This window comes from Podarcis gaigeae (assembly GCF_964106915.1).
Source record: "Podarcis gaigeae genome assembly, chromosome: 10".
Lineage (NCBI taxonomy): Eukaryota > Metazoa > Chordata > Lepidosauria > Squamata > Lacertidae > Podarcis > Podarcis gaigeae.
In genome coordinates this window covers 21,494,600-21,515,051 of record NC_139686.1, presented here as the reverse complement: position 1 = coordinate 21,515,051, position 20,452 = coordinate 21,494,600, and the positions used below count along the sequence as shown (strand labels likewise).

The following is a 20,452-nucleotide window of genomic DNA, read 5'->3' as shown; positions in this document are numbered from 1 at the left end:
GGTGGGCTAGCTTACATTTGCATCTAAATATTTGGAAAATTAAACCAGGACATTAAGATGGGCACCAGGGAAACCTCACTGGAAAGAAGAACTGGGGCACCATCGCCATAAAGCCTCACCTTAGATCAGCCTTTGTCAAACTGGCTTGGCCTGATGGGAGTTGTAGTCCAAAATATCTGGAGGGCACCAGGATGGCAAAGGCTGCCTTAGATGATGGGGGCACTAGCAGGAGGCCCTCTAGTCAAGATCTTCATACAGTAGTACCTCAGTTTTCGAGCGTCTCAGAAGCCAAACGTTTTGGTTTTCGAACGCCGAAAACCCAGAAGTAATTGCTTCCATTTTTGAATGCGCCTCGAAAGTTGAACAGCTTCCACTGTGTGTTTTCCAAAAAAATTTTCCAATTGAACTTGCAGCCAGCCCTTTGTGTCTCAGTTTTCGAACATTTCGGAAGTTGAATGGTCTTCCAGAACGGATTATGTCTGAGAATCGAGGTATCACTGTATATGGGTGCTTTGACTCTAAGCTATGAAAGGTGAAAACAGCACTTTGAACTGGGCCCAGAAAGTGAGTGGGAGTGAGTGCAGTTAGAATAGTCCAGGCACAGTCTTTTCATAATGGCCATTCCCATTCTGCATTAACTTATCATTTCTGAACAGTCTTCAAATGCAGTCTCACATATAGTGCTTTACAGTGGTCTAGCCTGGAGGTTATCAAAGCGTGGATAACTGAGGCCAGGATAATTTGTTATCCTTCTTCAAACTCCAAATGGGTACATATCTGAATACCAAATGCCAATTAGAACGATTTCTAGAACAAGAGATCTCATCAAGTGCAAGTATGTACATAAGTAAGTTTTAAGCGCCTTCCACAGTCATCTCAAGGCAATGTACAAAATGTAGCGAAAGAAGCTAGAAAACAGTTTATAACAGAACAGAAAAGATCAGCAGCTCAGAAAAAATAGCTACCCATGACAGAGACCTATTCTATCTGTTGGAAAAGCTTTTTGGAACGAAAATGTCTCCAATCATATCTGGAAATCTTTCATGCCTCCGATGAAATAAAGCAGTGGCGTAGCGTGGGTTATCAGCACCCGGGGCAAGGCAAGTAATTTGTGCCCCCTAACCCATGGATTTGCGCCCCCTAACCCCCAGATGTTGCGCCCGGTGCGGCCGGCTGCCCTGCACCCCCCACGCTACGCCACTGAAATAAAGTAATACCTACAAGGCCTTATCCTGCACAACACACCCACCCTCAAGCATACTGAGTTACTTTATAAGCTGAAGAATTACTATTAAATGCTCAACACTCACAACTTCCCCAAGAGACTAGTCTTAGCAATACTACAACATCCAAACACTCCTAAACGCATAATTCAGTGCAGATGCAAGTAGCTACCCATATAAGTAACAGGCACCACAGTCTATCATCTTATGATTTGATGTATGGCCAGTCTAATAGTACATTAGTTTCTGCTCTCCTTTGCACTTCATTGCAATTTCAGTATTTGCTGTGAATGCAGTTCAGATATTAAGCAGGTTCCAGGAATGCCAAGCCTCTCCAAAATCTCTCCTGTTGGAGTAGAAAGGGGAGGGGTTCCCCTCCCTCCCCAACTCCTGTCATTATGCTGCTTATGTCTGTCATTGCATCACCTGTTTTTCAATAACGAAGGCACATTTCAGAGGTTACATTTTTTCTGATCAATGGATCACTGCCATAAATGACATTATGCCGTGTTATTGATTCTCTTACATTTATATCCCACCTTTTGCCCATCAAGGAACAGAAAGTGATGCTCCTAAACAGACCCAAATCTGCTTAGCTTGGATATTTTATGTGCTTTCTGGCCACAGACTAGGATTTTTATTCGTCCACACAAGAATTTGAGGTGGGCTGTGCCATGAGAAGTTCTTGCTTCTGGATAATTGCAATCCATGAATTGGAGCTGGCTCAGTGCTTAAAAACACTTTTTAAACACTTCTTTGTGAAGCTTGTGAAATGTCCCAGGAGACACATTTTTATAAAGAATGTAATATAAGAATCAAGTCCTGTATCCTGTTCTCACAGTGGCCAAGGAGATACCTATGGAAGGCTCACAAGCAGGACGAAATATAGACCCACCAGGCCTCTCTAAGCAGCTCCCAGGACTCTCTCCACCCCACATTTCTCACAGGCTCATCTCCATGCCCTCCTCAATTGCTCCTATCTGCCTGGTATGCGTGCAACTCACTCGTCACGGTGACAGCTAATGTGTGCAGCAGTTTTCTATGACCATCACATGCAAACCAGTTCTCAGGACTTTCACTGGCCTAGGGAGGATGGGCTCTTATGCTGAAGGTTATTGGGGCTTCATCTGATTGTTGGCTTATTCAGAGAGCCCTGTGCTGTGTGTTGAACCCCTGACAATCAGCTGATGGGCAGAGCTTCAAAGTTCATTGCAAAGGCTTTTGCAGGTGCTACCCATCAGGTGATCTGTGGTGCCTGCAAACCCCTTTTCAGCCCAGCTGGAACTTTACCTACTCCATACCAGACATCATATATGATCCTGGTGCAGGACAGGTGAGTGGTGGCTTGTCCAAAATGACCTGGTGGACCAAATGAAGAGACATGGTGGGACCAAATAGGCCAACGGGCCAGAGGTTCCTCACCTCAATTACAAACAAATTTAACACAAAGTTAATAGGCCATTGTCCAACCTATTTTACATTACAGTGTAAGGCGTTCATGAAATGCTATTAAAGATACTTGCTTATTTCTCCATTTCTCAGAGCTGAATCTGGAAGCCCAGCAAACATTTGCCTAACAGCTATTTCTGTTTTAGCAATGCAATTTGTTTAACGCCACGTCTGCAAAAGGAAACCACAACTTCGCATTATTTAGACTTTTCTCTATGCATTTATCTTCTAGTTCATAGACTGCTGCAAAAAAGGAGCTAATCTGTTAATCCAGGGACCTGACCACTGTTCCTTGCTTCACCACGCAGCCAAGACTGGGCATGGCGAGATTGTGAAGTACATCCTAGACCACGGTGAGTGAGGGAGTGGGTGCCAAGCTCTTCACATTCAAGGGGCCTTATTGGCTCTGATCAATTACCTGGTTGTAAGGCACAGGTATAAAAAAAATCACTCTGTCTAGCCCTTCCACTGGCAAAGTGCACAGACAATAGCTTTTCAGACGCTTGGTAGTGGTATTGTAGAACCATTATTGCCAGTGATGCAAACATGTGTTGGTTTGTGTCTCACCACAAACCTTATTTGTTCAATAACAACATGATGAACTAACACGGCACTGAGAAAGAGTGTCACTGATGCTGCCTGCAGGCCTGGGACATGACACTGGAAGGAGAGCAATCAGCACAATCTCACTCTCCCTTCATGCAACTGATGCATGAATAGGGATAAAGTCTCTGACCAACTGGTTTCGTATGGTCCCTTTGGAAAGGCTGAAGCATATTGGCACTTCTTCAGTAGACAGCCATACATTTTGATGTGGTGCTTTGATGACCTTAGCAGCAGATCTATTTCACCCATTTGAAGGTGGTGGCCTCAGTACATGCCTCTGAAGAACATGGGATGAGGGACCAGAGCTTCAAGGGAAAAAAATAACAGGGGATGGGGAGGTTGCATTTATCTTCTATTAGTGAGGTGCTCAATGGCATCTGCTTGGACTTCCTTTCCAATGAATTTTTTTAAGGAAAACTCTGGGCTCACTTGCAGCAGTTCAGGGCTCTTTGCAGCCTGGGAGATGCTTTTTGACAACAACATACAAAGTAGCATGTTGATAAACACAGACCTGGGATCCTTCCCTTGCTTAGTTTCTCTTGCAAGTTGCTAGATGACCAGGGAACCATATGGATCTCCTCAGTTTGGTTTGGGTATTGAGGTTCCTCCAGATCAAACACACAGCCCTCATTATTAGTGCAGCCACATAAGCAGAATCAATTGTATGGTTCTCCGCCACCTGCCAGCTCCCACCCACGGGATTGCATATTCACACATGACATAGATGGATGGGATATCGCCATGGAGAAATGCATCTCCCATAGCTTGGAGTGCATGTGAAGAGGGTCTGAGTAACTGCATTATTCTTGGTTGGAAGACAGAGGCTTAATGTTGTCTGTGTTAAGAAAGAGAGTTGATTGGGAAGGAGGGGATTGCATTTATGGGTGCCATGTTGTTTGGAAATCTGGCTGAAACGGGAACCTTTAGCTTCCTCTTTTGTCTCCTTGTAAGGGGGCAGATGCCTGATTTTCCACATCCTCGCCCCACCTTCTTGGCCCACATACACACAGCACCATAGGGATTTTGATGTGCTTTGCTTCCTGGGAAACCACCAGTGTGTGTGTGTTTGTGTGTGTGGTGCAGCTAAAGGCAGGATAAAGGGGAAAGAATTATGAATTTGAGACGGGCTGACAATTGGAGCTGTTAAGGACAGACAGTGGTCCCCACAGGGCACCCTCCTGTTGCTTTCCCCTTCTGAGCTCTTTTCAGCTGAGATTCCCCTCGCCATTCTTCCTTTAATTCCCTGATCGTTTTCTTCACTTCTCCACCTCCCTGCACATTTCTCTCTTTCTCTTTCCCCGTTTTGTTTTTATTTCCCCATCCCTCCCTGCTGTTTTCCTTGATAGAAATCTCACTCATGCATTTCCCTTCCGGATTTCCATTGGGTTAGTTGGCACTCCCTTTCTCCTTGCCTTCCCGCTCCGCTCCGCTCCCCCTTTCCTTTGCTCCTTGTCCCTGGGTAAAAGCAGCCAGCTCCCTGCTGTGGCAGGATGACAGTGCCACTAGCTTTCTCCAGTGCCAGCCTTTCCCACATCTGTGCGGCTTTTGTCCTGAGCCAGAGGAGGATTTGGAATGGTCGTCTGGCAGCAAAGGGGAGATTGATATATATAAGAAAGCGAGGTCCAGAAAAGGGGAGGAATCAGAGGGGGGCATGAGATGGTTGCTGGAGAGGCAGGCATTTGAGAAAAAAGGCTGAAACCCCATGCACATTTAGGTTGTATGCACTCTACACATTTTAAGCACCCCCTCACCCCAAAGAATCCTGGGAACTGTGGTTAGCTAAGCATGCTGGGAGTTATAGCTCTGTCAGAGATAAACTACAGTCAGGGCTGTGTGTGTGTGCTTCAAACCTCCTTTAAATATATCACATTTATGCATCCGTACTTGGGATATAGCTGTCAACTTTTCTCTTTTCTTGCGAGGAATCCTATTCGGAATAAGGGAATTTCCCTTAAAAGAAGGGAAACGTTGACAGCTATGACTTGTGAGTGAGCTCCATTTAACTCAGTGGACTTTACTACTGAATAATTTCCACTGGATTAACTAATTAACTCTCCTTTCCATTTGATTTCCTCCCCTTGCCCCACCATATTGTATCTTTATCTTTGGTTGGCAAACCCCTAGGTGGGTTGTTGTTTTCTTTCTTTGTTTCAACTTTCGCTTTGGTGCTTAATTTTAGACACTTTATAAATGACAGAGACAAAACAAGAAACAATCATACTAAATAATAAACAAGTAAAGGACACTGGGCTAAAAATCAAGGCTGACACCCTGTCCATAAGCTCCATCCTCTCAAAATGTATACATTTGTCTTCTTCACCTTAAAGACATGCTAAATTTCTCCCAGATTCAAAATTAGAATTTTATCAATGGTGGTTGGTAACTGAAGGTGAATGAAACACTGCCCCACTGACCTCAGTCTGCCCTCAGCTTCTCCCCACCTGGCTGCCTTCATACCTACAACCACTTTAAAGGGTGACATTAACCATCATCTGCCTTCTCCTTAGTCTTAGTGTTGCTCTTGTAGAACTCGGCAGGAAGAGGAAGGGTGCAAACTAGCATTAGCTGGCCCTACCTGCCACTGGCTCTGGCTTGATCTACTGTTTGTCTGCCTCCCACCCTACCAGCCTCAATAGGCACCAAACACCAATGAATTTTAATACTCTGCATTGTATTTCCTTGTACTGGGAGTGGCCGCCGAGACCACATAACACCGGTCTTGAAAGACCTACATTGGCTCCCAGTACGTTTCTGGGCACAATTCAAAGTCTTGGTGCTCACCTTTAAAGCACTAAATGGCCTCGGCCCAGTATACCCGAAGGAGCATCTCCAACCCCATTGTTCAGTCCAGACATTGAGGTCCAGCTCCAAGGGCCTTCTGGTGGTTCCCTCCCTGCAAGAAGTGAGATTACAGGGAACCAGGCAGAGGGTCTTCTTGGTAGTGGCACTCACCTTGTGGAATGCCTTCCCATCAGATGTCAAGGAAATAAACAACCATCTGACTTTTAGAAGACATCTGAAAGCAGCCCTGTTTAGGGAAGTTTTTAATGTTTAATCTTTTATCATGTTTTTAATATTCTGTTGGGAGCCACCCAGAATGACTGGAGAAACCCAACCAGATGGGTGGGGTATAATAAATTATTTATTGTTATTGTTATTGTTAATTTCCACTTGGTGTATTGATGTGTGCCACCTAAAGGGGAAGGAAGTGAAAATCCTCAGCATGCCCCTGAGTTGGAATCCATTTTGTGATGATGAACTTGAGGATTGCCATGTGATTTACCTTGTTTCCTTTGACAGGTCCTTCCGAGTTAGTGGATATGACAGACAGTGAAACGTAAGTCCTGACCACTTGGCTCTTCTATTTCATTGGTTTCATTCCAACTCACTTTTAGGAGTGTGCATTGGTCTCCTTTATTTTTTTTAACCAAGCACCTCTTAAAATAATCCAAAAAGCAGTGACTTCCTGCTGTTTCTTTCCAGTTGCATAATAATGTCTTTCCTAAACTGCAAAGCATATGTAGATAAAGGGGCAAGCTTCACATTGATCGATGCAGATCTTTTTCTCTAGCTTCTTCTAACTTCCCTCTTGTATTGCGAATTCCGGTGGTTAATGCATAGAAAACAGAGTAGACACTGAAAAGATAGATCTACTATTCCCCTCTTTTGTATTATACACTGAAATGGAGATTCTAATCTAGGGCAGACAAGCCAGTGTGGTGTAATGGTTAGAGTGTTGGACTAGTAACTGGTAAACCAGGGTCCAAACCTCCACTCAGCCATGAAGCGCACTGGGTGAGCTTGGGCCAACCACTGTCTCTCAGTCTAACCTACCTCACAGGGTTGTTATGGGGAAACAAATGGGGAGGGGAGAGCAATGTACACCACCTTGTGCTCCTTGGAGAGGAAAGGCAATACAGTGGTACCTCGGTTTACAATCTTAATCCGTTCTAGAAGTCCGTTCTTAATCCAAAACCTTTCTTAAACTGAGGCACACTTTCCCTAATGAGGCTTCCCACCATTCGGATTCTGTTCTTAGACCAAGGTAAAGTTTGCAAACTGGGACACTACTTCCGGTTTTGCGGAGTTCGTAAACCGAATAGTTTGTCAACAGGGCTGTTCTTAAACTGAGGTACCACTTTATATAAAATGTAATAAATAAATGAAATCAGTGTGGTGTCCTTCAGATGTTACAGGCACCATTCCCTCCATCCCTGATCATTGGCCATCTTGGCTGGAGTTGATAGGAGTTGGAGTTCACAACCTCTGGAGGGCACCCTGTTGACTACCCCTGTTAATCCATAACAGTCATTGGTCCCCATATGTAGATGAAAGCCAAATGATGCAACAGCCTTGCTGAAGTAAAGAAAGTATGTCTATGGTTACAGCCTAGATGGGAGGTTGCCCAGGAATCCTGCATATGCTGTCCTGAGTTCTGTGGAAGAAATTGAGGGGGGGGGGATGAAAACAGAAAAGGAGACAGAAGCCAGAGAGTAGAAGTTACTCCAGATTAATTAATGCAGCTCTGAATTTGTGTATGTGACATTAGTCATTACTTAATCCCCCCCCCCGGTGTTTTCTGCTAACATTATCCTAGTCATTTTAGTAGAAATGTTCTGGAAATAATATCTGGTTTCTCCTCACTGCACTCATTGTCTGAAGAAAATAAAAGGTATAATATACCGTATTTTTTGCTCTATAAGACTCCCTTTTTCCCTCCTAAAAAGTATGGGGAAATGTGTGTGCATCTTATGGAGCAAATGCAGACTGTGCAGCTATCCCAGAAGTCAGAACAGCAAGAGGGATCGCTGCTTTCGTTGCGCAGCAATCCCTCTTGCTGTTCTGGCTTCTGAGATTCAGAATATTTTTTTTCTTGTTTTCCTCCTCCAAAAACTAGATGCGTTAGAGCGAAAAATACAGTAGTTTTTTGTGTTTGTTTTATAGAGCTAGCATTGAAGTTAAGTGAAAATTTGTCTCAGAATATGCTTTGATGAAACGTGAATTTGAAAAATGGAAAAAGCATTGTTGGTGTTGGGTTTTTACCTCTGGTGTTATGCTGTGACTATCAAAATCTCTGCATTTGCATCTTCTTATCTGAAAGTTGATGCATTATATTCTGAACCTGTTTGTATCTGATATGAAATCCATTCAGCTGTCTATTGCAGAATCCAGTTTATGAAATATCAAAAAGCCCATTCCCAAGAAGTTAATCGCACCCTTGTGAAACTCACCAGAAGTTCTGGGAGCCAAGAATCCTGTTCTGAAACATCTTCTTAAGTGCCATCAGTCATCCCTCCTATTAAACACAAAGTGCTTAGCTCGAATGTGGTACTAGATTAATTAATGCCCTCTGGTGTCTTTTTGATGGCTGCTGTAACAGCCTAGGAAGAAAAGAAAAGGAAGAGTAGGAGAAAAAGCATTCCCAAGAACTCTAGAGCACCAGTGTTTCCAAGCAATGCAAAGATAGCTAATAGACGTTGGTTCTGCTTAGCTTATGCCAGCATCTCTCTGCCTTTGAAAAGGAAAGGCACAATTTATTCCCTTCTGTACCTGCAAAGGTTCCAATATGGGGACTAAAATAACCTGTCCATTAGACAGCCTATGAGAATTACAATTTTGCATTTGCAGGCGCTGCTAAAGCCTTTGATTCAAGTCCAAGCAGAGACATGGCCTTGAAGTTGCCTTTTGATATTAATTTAAATTGGAGCACCGAGGTTTCAACATAATGCATATCTTTTTTCCCAGGATGGTGTGAAAGGAGTGCTCGAGTTGGAGTGTGTCACACAGTCCCCAAAGGCAAAGAACTGTGTGATATAAATGATTCCAGATTTAAAGTGTTTTTCAAAAAAAAATTTAAAGAGCATAACCCCCAGGCAGAAGCCAAACAGACCGGCAAGAGGATGTGGGGGGAGAGGGGTAACTCAGAGGCAGGAAAGGGGGAAGCTCACTACTGTTAGGGAATTCATTGAACAGGGCGGGGGGGGGGGGCATTCTTGTAGCTGGTTCAAACTGGAGCTTTAGTCTGGACAGCAACTTAGCATTCAGTACATTGCTTTAAGCATGCGAATAATAATAATAAAAATAAATCTATGAACACAATTGACAGCACCAAGGAGCCAGAGATCAAGACTTAAAAAAGTGTCTGTGTCAGCAGTACTTATAAGGGTGCCCTGGTAAAAGTGATTAATTGCAAAAAAAAGAGTGTTTCTTATTGATAGTTTTCTCTGTTGTACACACACAGGGGTGAGACGGCACTTCACAAGGCAGCCTGCCAGCGCCACCGTGGCATCTGCCAGTTATTGGTGGAGGCAGGAGCGTCATTGAGGAAAACGGATTCCAAGGTAACCAAACCAAACAAACCCATTTCAACAATGCTGTGGACAAGTGAAACCAACATGTATCCACCTCAGCCAAAGAAACGGCAAAAGCTTATTTGGGAAGTGCCAAGTGAACATTTTATTTATTTATCTATTCATTCATTTACAAACTGTTTCAGGAAAGGCCCTCACAGACATTCATTATAATTAATTTACTTCCAAGTAAGTACGATTGAGACTACGGTCTCTTATTAAATCAGTTTCTTTACACGGACTACCGTTGCTTTAAACCAAGCGCATACCTTTGTGACCAATCAAACCAAAGACATCTGGTGGGTTGCTCTGTCGGATGACTCATCTACCCACCTGCCTGCCCACCATTACAAAAAAACAACAACAATGGGGGTGTCAATAGGGCTACACAGGATACTATTCTAATTTCAGTTATTCATATCAGAGGGTAACGCATTTGTTGTAGCCAAACAAACCAAGCATCTGTTTGGTTTGATGCTGCTCAGTGTTGTGTTGTTCCCCAGGCTATTTCTAAGCCCCTCTTCTCTTTGTTTGTCTGTGTGTCTCTCTCTCATTGTAGGGTAGGACACCTGGAGACAGGGCGCAGAAGGCTGGGGACCCAGATCTAGCTTCGTATTTGGAGAGTCATCAGAACCACCAAGTGGTTCCCCACGAGGACCTAGAGACTGCAGTGTGATATCTGTGGTGTGTGTGAGAGAGAAAACCCTAGGAGATCATGAGGCTGCGCCTGAGACGTTCTTGGGTGTCATGTGAGGAAGGAGCTAATGGAATCCATGCATCTCTCGCTTTCATGCAAAATATCTGAGAAGATGCCACCAATTTCTAAGGGCTACGGAGACTTGCCACGGAACTCTCATGTTCCCAGACGTTAGCCTGCGGGGTAGTAGAAGGAGACTCAAAGGTCTGTGGAATCCATGGGCCAAGGAAACTTACTATTACTGCTCTCAGCAAGTAGCATGAACATCTCCTGTGTTCCTCTGTAGAAATTACTTGGAAAAAGAAGGAAGGAAGGAAGAGTGCAGGGGAAGAAACAAAGTAACACAGATATCCATAATCCCACCAAACATTTTCCAACTATGACTCCTTGCCATGAACCTTTTGAATTTCCTTATGTTGACCCAACATTTTTCCTTCTTCACGCTTGCTTTCCACATTCCTTCCCCTTCAGTTTCCACAGTTGCACCTCAGTAAAGTGGTGTTTGCTTATCGGTGTGCTAAATCTTCATGGCTGCTCGGGAGGAAGGCAACGCTTTGAGGTGAGCCCAGGGTTTCCTTGGCAAGGCTGCACCTCTAAATAATAAGTTCTCACCTCATTGTCCTTCAGAGATTGCATTGCCAGATCGTTGCCATATTGAATACGCACCAGAGCTGTTTCAGAACCCATCACAAAATGTATTATGAATTTGAGAGTGCACAAAGGCTACAATGTAATGGTGGACCTGACAGAACTAGGTCAGGTTGTAGACTTATCTCAAAGAGTATGCTACTCTTACTCAAATTCCTTTGGCATCCTGCAAAATTTCCCAGATGTTTGGTTTCAGGAGGAACCTCCACAAATTTGCTTCGGAGCTTGTTTTTGGCAAAATCTGATCCCAACCTATGGATGTGCTGAATTTCCCCGAGAAACTGTGCTCATCATAGTCACTTTGGGGGCCATTCTAGTAAGACATCTCAGCTCTCTCTTTGCTGACCACAACAAGCTGGCCATGCTTTGTCCTGAATCTTGTCTGGAATTAGCCACATTTGGGTACTTGAAAAAACATTTTTAGGCTGCAAGAGATCAGAGAAAAATAAATAGCCATGCAGAGTATTTGATTAATGAACTTCAGCTTTTGCTTTTAATGACTACTTGAAACTAAACTGAAAACATTTGCTGTCAAAACTTGGCTTGCTAGCAACAAGAAAGGGATGAAAGTCACATAAATCTCTCTCTCACTTTCTCTCTCTCTTGTTCTCTTTTTCTCACTCACTCACGCTCTCTCACACAAAACATACATATATTGACAGTGCAGTGTTAAGTGTGTTTGCTCAAGTCTCTCCTAATTCAGTAGGGAAGTGTGTTAAGGACTGCAGCCTAAAATTTCCTTATGGTGGAGAATATCAACTGCTGTATGCATTCAGACATACAGAAGGAAAACAACAACAACGTTCCCAATAATTATGGGACAAGTGGTATGCAGTTGCTTTGCCTCTGCTGCTTTCTCTAAGGTAAGAACTTTGTGATGAGGCCTGAAATGATGCCCTCATGCTATATTTCCTGTCTCTAGGATATTACCATAATAATAAACCCAACAGCTGCCTTGCCCCATTTTTACATGAAGCATATGGTATTAATTGCCACAGAAGCAGAACATTTCAGCCTGATTCCCCCCCCTCCCCGGCCAATTCTGATCAGAAAAAAAAGCAAAGCCCAACCCTAGGATAAATTTGGGGTGATTTTGCTGCTGGGAATAATAGTTGTATCTCTTGCAGTGTGACTGCCCATAAATCCTCTCACAATTGCACTGAACAAAATTATATTGTGAACCACCTTGAGATCTGCGGATCGAGGGGAGACACAGAAATAATAATAACAACAACAAAAATACCCACCAGAGTATTTTACTCCAGCATTGGACCCGCTCCCATTTCAGGGTCATTCCCCAAGGCTTGGGTTGACATAATCCCAGTGCAGATGAACCTATCCACAAAACCTTGGGGCAGACACCAGCTGAGCTGCACTCCCTGGATCTTTCTGATCTTTTCTCTTATGGGGGTCTTACAAAGAACTGTCCCCATGTATTTATGTGGCCATTTTAGCTTCTGTCCCAAATGGAAGAATGAAGACTGGGCAGAACACCATAGTATTCTAAATGTGGTTTGCTTGCCATAGCACCAATTGTATTGGCGCGATGCTGTATATACTTAGTATTTGACAGTAAACTCTCTGATGCAGTTACAACAAATGAAGCAAGACAGCAAGGGGTCTGCTTAATTTAGCAAGGGTAAGATGGTAGCAAGAGGCTCCATTGGTATGAGGTACTCCCCATGAGCCATTAAAGCTATGTGCTTCTGTAGGATATCAAGGTGGAGTTAACGAAAAATATTTTAGGGCTGCTGTAGCTCATAGGGGGTTGGCTTTCAATTCCATTGTGGTTTTGATTTCCCATAGCCAGACTCCAGCTTGATCTCAGCCTCTCTCAGTTCAGCCTGTGCATCCAATTCAGGACATGATTATCATTTGCCCCCCACCCCACCCTTCCACTACAGATAGAAAAGGATGTTAGTGTCAGAATGGTAGCATTGTTCTTCCTTTGCAAAGGCCACCTTCCTCCTCCGGGAGACCCACACCCACCCACTGGGAGCTCAGTCAGGGGCAGTCACTGTGTAGCGGAAACAACATCCAGCATAGGAGCTGGATCAGAAATTGGCATTTAATCGTGCCTTTTAATATTCAAGGTGTCTGGAGACACTTTGCAAAAGCAACATGTCAGCAACTGGCAGCCAGCATATCAACTGTGAGCTAGATAGAACTGCTATTATGTTCCTGAAATAGCTTAAAAGCAGCCAAGGGTGTTTGCATCTCTCTTTTCCCTCCAAGGAGGAGAGAGGTTAGGGCTGAGATTCTATTGTGTTTATTTCAGCAGAGCCACGGCCTGTAAGGAACCCCACTATCCAGCAGTATTGTAGTCAGGTCTTGTTCCACAGAAGAATGATGGAACACAGCATTAGGCAAACACAGTTTATGGTTAAGAAGCAACATGCCTGTACAACCACACTGGGAGCTAGAGGACCGTGGCGACTGCCTTTCTGGTAAGAGAATTTTACCAACCCCTTCCCAATGAATGGAAATGTGGTGGGGAGCATGGATCTTATGAAAATGAGCTGCGTGGCATCTTCAGGACTATTTATTGTTTAGGATATTTGTTGATCCCTCTTCCTCCAAAGTTAACTCAGAGTGATGTATATCAAACATATCAACATCATAACACAAGCAACAGTAAAAAGAAAGATGGACAACTCATTAAAACACTGATTCAGATATTTCTGCTGAATATCAATCTATTGAACAATGAGATCAGAGCAACTTGTATGGTCTGATTTATCCCTATTAAGGCTCTCAACAACCCATGCACAGGACCTAAAGTCTTCCAGTTAGTTTTGGGGCAGTGGAGGATCTTAAGGTCTCATTTTTCCGTGGCTCTGTGTGATGCCAAAATTTGGTGTCTCCCGCACTCCATTCAAAATAATAGTTGCAGCATCTCCTGTGGCGCCCCTGAGACTCCTCACCCAGTATGACCCAACTGGTCATGCGCCCCTAAATCCATCTCTTTTGGGGGCTAAGCAGGGATTGGAAACCAATCTGCCTGGTTTGAGTTAAGGAGTGTGCTCTGCTCACTTCATCACACTGGCTTTCTCACTTGGCTGTCCGTTTTCTCCTCCAGCCTGTACTTCACTGCCCTGGTGTGTCCATGCAAGTTTTTGATAGCGCTTGGATTTACTGGCTGAGCACATCCGATCTCTTACTCCGAATCCAGCAGAGCATGTGACACAAGCCATATGGTGAAATGTTGGGCAGAAAGCTTTAAAAAGCTCATTTTTATTCCAGTGCAGCCACCTGAACATCTGGCATAGTGCTAAAGCACTGAACCGGCAGTGTGTGATACTGCTTCAAGTCATGGATGCATGCCCACTAGTCATGCCCATGTCTGTGTTGCAAAAGGAGCAAGATATATGTATGCAGTCCAAGGAAAACATGACACACTGAGTCAGTCGGAGATTTTCCGCACACCTGCATCTTCTTAAAGGTGTACTCTCCTTCCACAAGATTTTACTTTAAACTCCGAAGCTTAATATACAGTGGGATAAAATTCTTTGAGAAGCACTGCAGAGGAAGATAAGGCCAGTCTCAGATGTCAGCAGGAACAGAAAGGTCCATCTTCTGGTCCAGAGAACAGTCAGCAGCCAGTTGCATAGATGAATCTCTCTCTTCTGATAATGGTGGGCAAAGGAATCTGTGATTTTCTAGATGCTATTGGACCACACCTCCATTCATCCCTAACTATTAATAATAATAATAATAATAATAATAATAATAATAATAATAATTTATTATTTATACCCCACCCATCTGGCTGGGTTTCCCCAGCCACTCTGGGTGGCTTTCAACTGAATATTAAAAACAATACAGCGTCAGACATTAAAAACTTCCCTAAACAAGGCCGCCTTCAGTTGTCTTTTAAAAGCAAAACATATTTTTCGCTCCATAAGATGCACCTGACCATAAGATGCACATAGTTTTTAGAGGGGGAATGCAAGAAAAAAAATATTTTTAAAGGGAGCGCTGAGCAGAGCCTGTATGCATCCCAGGCTCTGCTCAGCGCTCCCTTTCACGAGCCACGTGGAGCGTGTGTGCGGCGCTTGCAGGCTTTTCCTCAGGAGGGAGAAGGGCAGCCCGTCACTTCCCCCACCTCCCGCAAAAGCCAGCAAGAGCCATGCGCTCTTTAACGGGTGCACGGCTCTTGGGGGATTTTCCCTGAGGAGGGAGAAGGGACTGACTTGGGGGCTTTTCCCGCCTGCCTCCTGCCTGCATTCACTCCATAAGATGCACACACATTTCCCCTTACTTTTTAGGAGGGAAAAAGTGCGTCTTATGGAGCGAAAAATACTGTTTATTGCCTTGACATCTGCTGGGAGGGCATTCCACAGGACAGGCACCATTACCAAGAAGGCCCTCTGCCTGGTTCCCTGTAACCTCACTTCTTGCAGTGAGGGAATCGCCAGAAGACCCTCGGCGCTGGACCTTTCCAGATGTCTCATGGTCAGTTTACTAGAACACTGGGCAGGTGGCAGGATTGTGTGTGTAAGTGAAGAAGGTTTGTTTATGGCAAACAGGTTTCATGACAAAGCTCAGTTGACTTTGGTCATTTGCTAGGGGACTATCCAATCTTCCCATAAGAGAACTGTACAATTGCATCACTTGACCATGGTAGGATCTTCACATGACCTGCTCAGCACACACAGAATGCAGTCTTACCCAGAAAGAGATACCCAAGGAGATATCCATTTGTTTGAGCTTGCCCTTCCCTTTGAATCCCATCTCTCAGAGCTGAGTCTCATTTAAATGTTGTACTTGAGTCTGGAAGCCCAAGTCTGTGTGCCTCATAAAAAAAAATGAAGGTTGCATGCATAACTCTTTCTCCCCCCCTCCTCCTTTTTGGTAGCATTTCTCTTTAAAATGCACACAAATGGCCAGAGATCAGCCGAAAGACCACTGGCACATTTTTGAACCGCACATATGCACCCTCCTTACTTGACATGCATTTTATACTCACATATGGACACCCAGGTTCAAACCATCAGATGAGACTTGGCCCTTAGCAACTGCTGAAGTCTTTGAAAGGTTGGGGAAAGACTCCTTATTCATGTGTGGGGCTGGAAACCCACTTTAATGTAAACAATATGAATTAAGTTTAATTTGTTTTTACAAAGCTGGTGTATTTGGATGACAATGCACTTATAAGAGGAATATACTTCTTGGACTAGTAGGATTTATCTTGGCCTTCCACAATCTGGTGCTGTTTTGGCTCACAACTCCCATCAGCCCCAGCCAGCATAGTTAAGTTGATTGGGACAGATGCAAGTCGCTGGGCTAAAAGCTCCAGAGGACATCAGGTTGGGGAAGGCTGATTGTAAAGTATAGCCATCTACAAAACTGGCCTGGTCAGGACCCGATGATGTGAAATGTGGCTAATCCTAGATTGTCTTTGTTGCATTTTGGTTCCATTGTAACTCTTAAAACGGCTGTCCCATTCTACAGTACGGCGGGGGCAACAATATTTAATGTTATCAATAGATCACAATAAATGTGATTCTCTTTTGGAAAAAAAAATAATGGTTACGTTGGTTTTTTCATTTTTTGTCAATTAATGTGGGTGTGTTGATAATACTAACTTCATAGTTACTCCTATCATTGTACATTTTTTTTATAAAAAAAAGCTTACAAAGGATAAGAATAACCGAAATGTATCTTAGAACCTTTGCAAAGCATCTGAAGTTCAACAGGGAAGGGGTCTGTCTAACCTCACTCAGGAGGGAGTTCTACAACAGTGGGCCCACAGCACTGAACTGCATGGCTTCTGGTCATGTGCTGACTGGGGCTGATGGGAACTGGGGCCCAAAACATCTGAAGGGCACCAGGTCAGTGGAGTTTGATCTAGATGATAAAACAGTAAGATTATTTCATGCCCAAAAGAGTGACATATGGCTGGATGCTTTTCAAAAGCTGAGTTACCATCCCTTCCTAAGCCCAATCGCAACTTGTGTTGGGCTAATCAGGACCACCAGCCTTGCCCTGGTGTTTCTAAGTCACTAACCTGGCCTGGAAAAGAATGCTTTTCTAGACCATAAGGGAAGCCTCCCTTAAAACACAAAGTGCTCTTTGTTTGACATCCACATTAGTAATTCAATGGATCTACAGAAAGGATTTGTATTTCAAAATGGCAGATCAAGGAAAGGGACACATTGAACCAAGGCCACTATGAGAACATGGATGCCATTTTGCAATTTGCATTTATTTATTTTTATTTTTAAAAAGTCCTCATGAAAACTCATCTGTGAATTTCTCCTAATATATGCATCTTTCTAATACAATTTCACATAATATATCAATTTTTGCAAAGTAATTCCTCCTAATATAATGCATTTCATGCTATTTTCACCAGTATATGCACGCTTATGCACTCTTTACCCCAGTATATGCCTTCTGTGTACCACTGTGAGATCTTATGTTGAAGGGTGGTATATAAATTTAATAAATAAAATAAAAATATTTTTTCCTTGGCTGGAGATCCACAATACAAAATTCAGAGAAATGTGGATTTCAAAAAGTGTCTGTATTTCTGTTCACCTATTGCTTTGGGAATCAGGTAGGTCAGCCTGTAAATGCAAACATAGTCAGATTTCTCCCTTGTCCCTAGCCCTGGCCCAGTGTTTCAGAAACATGGCTGTAAAAGTTGGTTAGTTGGGGTATTGGAAGGCAATTTCCTTCAAAATTAATTTCTGGAGCAGCTCATCCAGTGGGCTCCTGTGAGAACAGGAAGGCTGATTCTGGAGGACTCACCTGATGTCTTTAACAACAAAGGACAGCCATGGTTTGTTTTCTTGGCTTCATTGTTCCTTGCAGGCACTTGATTTCTGCATTGCTCTGTTGCCACATCAAATTTATTGCCTTGAATGCTATTAAAACTATTATGTTATGGGTGCAATATATAAAGCCTGGCACGCAGAACTTATCAATATCATCATTCTGTGTTACAGAAGGGACAATTTTATATGGGAATGAATAGTGTTTTATGAGACTGTCATTACACCTAACTGAGTGGCAATGTGCTCTGATCGATAATAGAAGCCAGATTTATGTCTTTGACCCTCTGTTTTATTACCGACTGTGGGGGATGAAGTTCAGCAAGGCATTGTTTGTCCATCCTATTAATTATAATGCTCTCGCTCTGAGCTGTTTTCAAATCCAGATTGTCATGAATTTCATTGTGCAGGATGCATTCAGAATGCATCAAATATAAGATTGGTGACACCTGGGTTGCCAGTAGTACATGTGCAAAGGACCTAGGGGCAGGGCTTTTCCCCCCAGCCAGAACTCAGTTCCGGTACCTCTCAGGTGGGTGCCATTGTCATTATGAGAGAACAAGGGAAGCATTTGTTGTGAGTTCTGGCACCTCTTTTTCTTGAAAAAATAGCACTGTCTAGGGGGCTTAGTAAACCACAAGCTTAACATGAGTCAATAGTGTCATGCAGAAGCAAAAAAGTGAATGTTATTCTAAGCAGAGGTATAGTATCAAGATCAAGGGAAGTCATAGTACCACTCTATTCTACCCTGGTTAGACCCAACCTGGAGTATTGTATCAAGTTTGGGGCGCCAGAGTTTAAGAAGGATATTGACAAGCTGGAACGTGTGCAGAGGAGGGTGACCAAGATTATCAAGGGTCTGGAAACCAAGATTTATGAGGAACAGTTGAGGGAGTTGGGTATGTTTTGCCTGGAAAAGAGGAGACAGAGAGGAGATACGATAGCCATATTCAAATATTTAAATGGCTGTCACATGGGAAAACTGCCAGGACAAAGGGCTGCTGGAGTGCATTCTTGTATGATGGTGTGAATTCATTGTAAGAACACCAGGAACTGAGAATTCCTCATAATTCCTGATGGTCCTGGAGCAGGCAACTTCAGTCCAGTAATCATTGTGAGCTGCTGGGGAGCACTGAGTACTTTGAGAATATCAAAAGAACTTCTTTGCAGAGTGCATAGTTAAACTGTGGAATTTGTCCCCATAACATGTAGTGCTGGTCACCAATTGGGATGGCATTAAAAGAGGATTAGATAAATTCATGGAGACTAAGCCTGTCAATGGCTACTAGTTATGATGGCCATGTTTTTCCTCTGCTGTTGGAGGCAGTATGCCTTTGGATCACAGTTCATCATAAGATCATAGAACAGCAGAGCTGGAAGGGACCACAAGGGTCATCTAAGTCCAACCCCCGGCAATACAGGAATCTTTTGCCCAACATGGGGCTTGAACCCATGACTGAGATTAAGAGTTTCATGCTCTATTGACTGAGTTATCCCAGTGGCTAGGAATAATGGGTGAAGAAAGAGCTGTTGCACTCAGGCCCTGTTTGTAGGCTTCCCATAAGCATTTGGGATGGCCACTGTGAGAACAGAATGCTGGACTAGACGGTCCTTTGGTCTGATTCATCAGGGCTCTTCTTATGTCATCACACATGAGGGGAAGAGAGGATAGGGCATGTTTTATAAACGGCTCCTGAATTACAGCTGGCACATCCCTAGTGATACTGCTGGAAAGGAGGTTTTGAACCTTCCCCATTTTCTTTTTCGAACATTTTTCAGTCTCACAATGAAAGACGCAAGCTGAAAAGGAGAACAACAAAATATGTCTTCAGTTAACATTTTATGAGCATCCAGAGCCCCAGAACTTGTTGATATCATATCATTCAACCTCACATCTGTTCCAAGTGCTGCAATAATACCACAAAGGGCTCATTCATGCCATCTGACCACACTGCAGCGTATCCCTGAGATGTGTATCGAGGGGCTGCCAGCTGGCAGAGAAAAGCTGTGGAGGGCAGGGGGAGAGTAGCAATGATGTGCTTTAATCCAGAACTGGAGTTCAGATGGAATAGATGAGTTGAGAGAAATGTCTGCAGAGGTTGTTTTCTCTCTCTCCTGTAAGTGGAAAAGTATTTTTTCTTTCCTATTTTTGTCTTCAATTCCCAATGCATACAAAGCCAACTTGATCACTGAGTTCACAAACAGAGGTTCTCAACTGGAGTGGAAAGAACAAAAATAGAAATGTTAATTTTTTAAAAGATACACTTTCTATCTTGGAGACTCTTGCAGAATTGTATAAAATATAAATCACGAAGTAGAATGCTGTCAAGTGATTGCTTTCCCCTCTCAACAGGAAAAGATGAGTGCTTCAGGCAGGTACGAATGATTAGGAACTCAAAAGAATTTGCTGAGCACACAGACCAAGTCAACCAAAACAGTCCCTAATTGTTATATGAGGCTGGCTGTTTCCTTGAAGAAAGATGGTGATTGACTTGTTTACATAAACAGGTCAATGCTCACCTTGCTCCAGGAAAACAAGAAGTCTTGTGTAATAATGATGAATGATCTATCTTAACAAAACCATCAATTAGTCCTGGAACATTAGTTGCACTTTGCAAAGGTAGCCATGCAACAGTTATAAACATGACCATATACACTGTCACCAAGCCATGGTCTAAACCACTGAGCCTCTTGGGTTTG

At 43.4% G+C, this 20,452-nt stretch overlaps 1 protein-coding gene across 7 annotated transcripts in view; it reads left to right on the top strand.

The window, feature by feature from the left end:
* The window catches only part of DGKI (diacylglycerol kinase iota), a 240,220-nt gene extending 229,384 nt beyond the window's left edge, over window positions 1-10,836 (top strand). For all 7 annotated transcript variants that reach the window (XM_083700075.1, XM_083700078.1, XM_083700077.1 and 4 more), the window contains 4 exons: window positions 2,905-3,025; window positions 6,579-6,615; window positions 9,520-9,619; window positions 10,188-10,836. In XM_083700075.1, the coding sequence (XP_083556201.1) occupies window positions 2,905-3,025; window positions 6,579-6,615; window positions 9,520-9,619; window positions 10,188-10,304 (375 nt within the window). In that variant the 3' untranslated portion in view covers window positions 10,305-10,836. The remainder of the gene's footprint in view (window positions 1-2,904; window positions 3,026-6,578; window positions 6,616-9,519; window positions 9,620-10,187) is intronic.
* The last annotated feature ends 9,616 nt before the right edge of the window (window positions 10,837-20,452 follow it).